General features: G+C 51.0%; 1 protein-coding gene across 1 annotated transcript; it reads left to right on the forward strand.

The window, feature by feature from the left end:
- Nucleotides 1-2,239: 2,239 nt before the first annotated feature.
- Nucleotides 2,240-5,802, forward strand: LOC120915793 (arylacetamide deacetylase-like 4). Its single transcript, XM_040326590.1, has 2 exons — nt 2,240-2,542; nt 4,547-5,802. Exons 1-2 carry the CDS (start codon nt 2,381-2,383, stop codon nt 4,829-4,831), a joined length of 447 nt encoding a protein of 148 aa, XP_040182524.1. The 5' UTR covers nt 2,240-2,380; the 3' UTR covers nt 4,832-5,802.
- The last annotated feature ends 26 nt before the right edge of the window (nt 5,803-5,828 follow it).

Below are 5,828 nucleotides of genomic sequence, written 5' to 3' on the forward strand. Positions count from 1 at the left end.
TGGATTGGTTGGGAGATTTATGTGTGGTGTTCATGGATTGGTTGGTGAGATTTATGTGCGGTGTCCATGGATTGGTTGGGAGATTTATGTGTGGTGTTCATGGATTGGTTGGATGATTTATGTGTGGTGTTCATGGATTGGTTGGGAGATTTATGTGTGGTGTCCATGGATTGGTTGGGAGATTTATGTGCGGTGTTCATGGATTGGTTGGGAGATTTATGTGCGGTGTTCATGGATTGGTTGGGAGTTTTATGTGCGGTGTTCATGGATTGGTTGGGAGATTTATGTGCGGTGTTCATGGATTGGTTGGGAGTTTTATGTGCGGTGTTCATGGATTGGTTGGATGATTTATGTGTGGTGTTCATGGATTGGTTGGTGAGATTTATGTGCGGTGTCCATGGATTGGTTGGGAGATTTATGTGTGGTGTTCATGGATTGGTTGGGAGATTTATGTGCGGTGTTCATGGATTGGTTGGTGAGATTTATGTGCGGTGTCCATGGATTGGTTGGGAGATTTATGTGTGGTGTTCATGGATTGGTTGGTGAGATTTATGTGTGGTGTTCATGGATTGGTTGGTGAGATTTATGTGCGGTGTTCATGGATTGGTTGGATGATTTATGTGTGGTGTTCATGGATTGGTTGGGAGATTTATGTGCGGTGTTCATGGATTGGTTGGGAGATTTATGTGCGGTGTTCATGGATTGGTTGGATGATTTATGTGCGGTGTTCATGGATTGGTTGGTGAGATTTATGTGTGGTGTTCATGGATTGGTTGGGAGATTTATGTGCGGTGTTCATGGATTGGTTGGGAGATTTATGTGCGGTGTTCATGGATTGGTTGGTGAGATTTATGTGTGGTGTTCATGGATTGGTTGGTGAGATTTATGTGCGGTGTTCATGGATTGGTTGGATGATTTATGTGCGGTGTTCATGGATTGGTTGGTGAGATTTATGTGCGGTGTTCATGGATTGGTTGGATGATTTATGTGCGGTGTTCATGGATTGGTTGGTGAGATTTATGTGTGGTGTTCATGGATTGGTTGGTGAGATTTATGTGCGGTGTTCATGGATTGGTTGGATGATTTATGTGCGGTGTTCATGGATTGGTTGGGAGATTTATGTGTGGTGTTCATGGATTGGTTGGATGATTTATGTGTGGTGTTCATGGATTGGTTGGATGATTTATGTGTGGTGTTCATGGATTGGTTGGTGAGATTTATGTGTGGTGTTCATGGATTGGTTGGTGAGATTTATGTGTGGTGTTCATGGATTGGTTGGTGAGATTTATGTGTGGTGTCCATGGATTGGTTGGTGAGATTTATGTGTGGTGTTCATGGATTGGTTGGGAGATTTATGTGCGGTGTTCATGGATTGGTTGGTGAGATTTATGTGTGGTGTTCATGGATTGGTTGGTGAGATTTATGTGTGGTGTTCATGGATTGGTTGGGAGATTTATGTGCGGTGTTCATGGATTGGTTGGTGAGATTTATGTGTGGTGTTCATGGATTGGTTGGATGATTTATGTGTGGTGTTCATGGATTGGTTGGATGATTTATGTGTGGTGTTCATGGATTGGTTGGGAGATTTATGTGTGGTGTTCATGGATTGGTTGGGAGATTTATGTGCGGTGTTCATGGATTGGTTGGTGAGATTTATGTGTGGTGTTCATGGATTGGTTGGTGAGATTTATGTGTGGTGTTCATGGATTGGTTGGTGAGATTTATGTGTGGTGTTCATGGATTGGTTGGTGAGATTTATGTGCGGTGTTCAGGGATTGGTGAGATTTATGTGTGGTGTTCATGGATTGGTGAGATTTATGTGTGGTGTTCATGGATTGGTGAGATTTATGTGCGGTGTTCATGGATTGGTTGGTGAGATTTATGTGTGGTGTTCATGGATTGGTTGGTGAGATTTATGTGTGGTGTTCATGGATTGGTGAGATTTATGTGTGGTGTTCATGGATTGGTGAGATTTATGTGCGGTGTTCATGGATTGGTTGGTGAGATTTATGTGCGGTGTTCATGGATTGGTTGGTGAGATTTATGTGTGGTGTTCATGGATTGGTTGGTGAGATTTATGTGTGGTGTTCATGGATTGGTTGGGAGATTTATGTGCGGTGTTCATGGATTGGTTGGGAGATTTATGTGTGGTGTTCATGGATTGGTTGGGAGATTTATGTGCGGTGTTCATGGATTGGTTGGATGATTTATGTGTGGTGTCCATGGATTGGTTGGTGAGATTTATGTGTGGTGTTCATGGATTGGTTGGCTGAGTCCTCTCCGGGTTTATGGATAGAATTCTTTATCTGGTTGCACCCAGGAAGTGTCAGGTGACACCGGCAGGCAGCAGTAATACAGGAAGGACGGGGCGGGGGAGGGGATGTCGCTCTCATTGGCTGTGGCGGGGATTCTCCTGATTCCTATTCTGACTTTTTTTGCTGCAACTTTCCTCAGAAGTTCAAAAGCCAAATATCCTCCCGGAATCGCCAATCCGGCAGAACTTCGGAGAATTTACACCGTCTCCACCGGACTCGTCATTCTGGTGAGTTCAGGTCTGACACCAAAAATCCGACACGTCCGGTGATCGTTATTATTATTGTTGTGATTGGAGATAACCGGAGTATAGGAGGAAATACCGGGGGGGGGAGATAGGAGGAAATACCGGGGGGGGGAGATAGGAGGAAATACCGGGGGGGGGGGGATAGGAGGAAATACCGGGGGGGGGGAGGATAGGAGGAAATACCGGGGGGGGGGGGGTAGGAGGAAATACCGGGGGGGGGAGGATAGTAGGAAATACCGGGGGGGGGGGGGGGGGAGGAAATACCGGGGGGGGGGGATAGGAGGATTTGGGGGGTAGAAATTGGAAGTGACATTTTGTATAATTCTGAATGATTCTCTGGAGTGCAAATCCCGACATTTACATTGAATCTCAATCTGACCCGTTCTGTGAGATACATTCACTTCATATGACCCGGGCGACATTGTATCCCCATATTACCCCTGTACCCCTTATTACCCCTCTACCCCCTTATTACTCCTGTACCCCATATTACCCCTGTACCCCATATTACCCCTGTACCCCCCTATTACCCCTGTACCCCTTATTACCCCTCTACCCCCTTATTACTCCTGTACCCCATATTACCCCTGTACCCCCTTATTACCCCTGTACCCCATATTACCCCTGTACCCCATATTACCCCTGTACCCCTTATTACCCCTGTACCCCCTTATTACCTCTGTACCCCATATTACCCCTGTACCCCCCTATTACCCCTGTACCCCTTTTAGACCCGAACACATGTGAATGACACGGGTTCTGTGGCTGATTAGGGTGGCAATTAAACTCACTTGGTGCCTCACCTGTATTGAACCCGTGTAGTTCATATGTGTTTGGGGTTTATAGGGATGAGGTGGCAACCCTAGCTGCAATACTCACCTTCCGTCGGAGCCGCCCCCTGCAGTACCTCTTCTTGGCCACAAGATGTTCATCATCTCTCACATCAGAAGACGGGGGACGCCCCTGTGAAGTGGGGTGCCACTGGCCCGCAGATGGCAGAGCGCTGAGACCAGAGTCAGGTATTAAAGCGGGGGTTTTCTACCATGCCATCCAGCATACTAGCGCGAGCTACAGTACGCCTTTTTTTTATTTTTTTGCGCCGTACTCACAGTTTAATCCCGTAGTTAAGTTTCAGACTCCCCGCGGGGAATGGGCGTTCCTATGCAGAGGGAACATGATTGACGGCTAGCTATGGCGCGTCACGCTTCCCGAAAATAGCCGAAATAGGACTTGGCTCTTCACGGCGCCTGCGCAGTCAGCTCCTAGTCTGTGCGCATGCGCCGTATAGCGCCGTGAAGAGCCAAGTCCTACTCCGGCTATTTCCGGGAAGCGTGACGCGCCAGAGCCGGCCGTCAATCATGTTCCCCTCTGCCTAGGAACGCCCATTCCCCGCGGGAGTCTGATACGAAACTACGGGATTAAACTGTGAGTACGGCGCAAAATAAATAATAAAGGCGTACTGTAGGTGGCGCTACTATGCTAGATGGTAGAAAGTTGTTTTTTAGGGTGAAGTGCAATAGGAAAAGTGGGGCCCCGTCCTGGCTGTGATATATTGTAGGTGTGCGGATCACAAACATAGCCGGACAGAATTATAAATCACACAAGAGAGGGAGAAAATATAATCCCCTCCCCCATCTATACTACTGATGTGATTGGAGGAATCTCCACCGTATTCAGCTGCAGCACCCCCAGACACTGACTGCATGTGATTGGACGATACCGAGAGTAATGTATAGGATGACTGAATAATACATCTGATTGGACGCTGTCAGGGTTCAGCTGATCATTTCCCCTGATGTTTGTCCAGCTGGGTGCTGCTTGCAGGAATTGGGAGACATAGAGTATTGAAGCCGCGGGATCATCATGACGGCCGGCAGGAATTGGGAGACATAGAGTATTGAAGCCGCGGGATCATCATGACGGCCGGCAGGAAGCTTTTCCTCATTACAGATTTTCCCAGAATTCTCTTCTCTGTGTCTGGAATAGGGGGAGACGTTGGAGAGACTCGGGATCGGCAGCCAGGTGGCGCTCCTCCGTTTTGTGGTCGGGCTGAGAAGACGGAGGCCGGCAGAGGATCCGGAGCTCGCGGTGAAGGACTCAGAGTTTGAAGGTGTTCCGGTGAGACTCTACCAGCCCAGAGCGCCCTCCGCCCGGGACAGGAAAGGCGTCCTCTTCTTCCATGGAGGGGGATTCGTATTGGGGAGTATCGGTGAGACACTAAAGGCCAACCCCAGCCAAACTCTTCCTGACTCGGGGGCCCAGACAACCTGACTCGGGGCCCCCATACAGACATCCTGACAAGGGGGCCCATACAGACCTCCTGACACGGGGGCCCATACAGACAACCTGACACGGGGCCCAGACAACCTGACACGGGGCCCAGACAACCTGACACGGGGCCCAGACAACCTGACACTGGGCCCCCATACAGACAACCTGACACTGGGCCCCCCACAGACATCCTGACTCGGGGCCCAGACAACCTGACTCGGGGCCCAGACAACCTGACTCGGGGCCCAGACAACCTGACTCGGGGCCCAGACAACCTGACTCGGGGCCCAGACAACCTGACTCGGGGCCCAGACAACCTGACTCGGGGCCCAGACAACCTGACTCGGGGCCCAGACAACCTGACTCGGGGCCCAGACAACCTGACTCGGGGCCCAGACAACCTGACACGGGGCCCAGACAACCTGACACGGGGCCCAGACAACCTGACACGGGACCCAGACAACCTGACAAGGGACCCAGACAACCTGACAAGGGACCCAGACAACCTGACACTGGGCCCCCAACAGACATCCTGACAAGGGGGCCCATACAGACAACCTGACACGGGGCCCAGGCAACCTGACACGGGGCCCAGACAACCTGACTCGGGGCCCAGACAACCTGACTCGGGGCCCAGACAACCTGACTCGGGGGCCCAGACAACCTGACTCGGGGGCCCAGACAACCTGACTCGGGGGCCCAGACAACCTGACTCGGGGCCCAGACAACCTGACTCGGGCCCAGACAACCTGACTCGGGGCCCAGACAACCTGACTCGGGGCCCAGACAACCTGACTCGGGGCCCAGACAACCTGACACGGGGCCCAGACAACCTGACACGGGGCCCAGACAACCTGACTCGAGGCCCAGACAACCTGACACGGGGCCCCCCATACAGACAACCTGACAAGGGGCCCAGACAACCTGACACGGGGCCCAGACAACCTGACACGGGGCCCCCCACAGACATCCTGACACTGGGCCCCCCACAGACATC

The sequence above is a fragment of the Rana temporaria genome, chromosome 10 (assembly GCF_905171775.1).
Source record: "Rana temporaria chromosome 10, aRanTem1.1, whole genome shotgun sequence".
Taxonomy (NCBI): domain Eukaryota; kingdom Metazoa; phylum Chordata; class Amphibia; order Anura; family Ranidae; genus Rana; species Rana temporaria.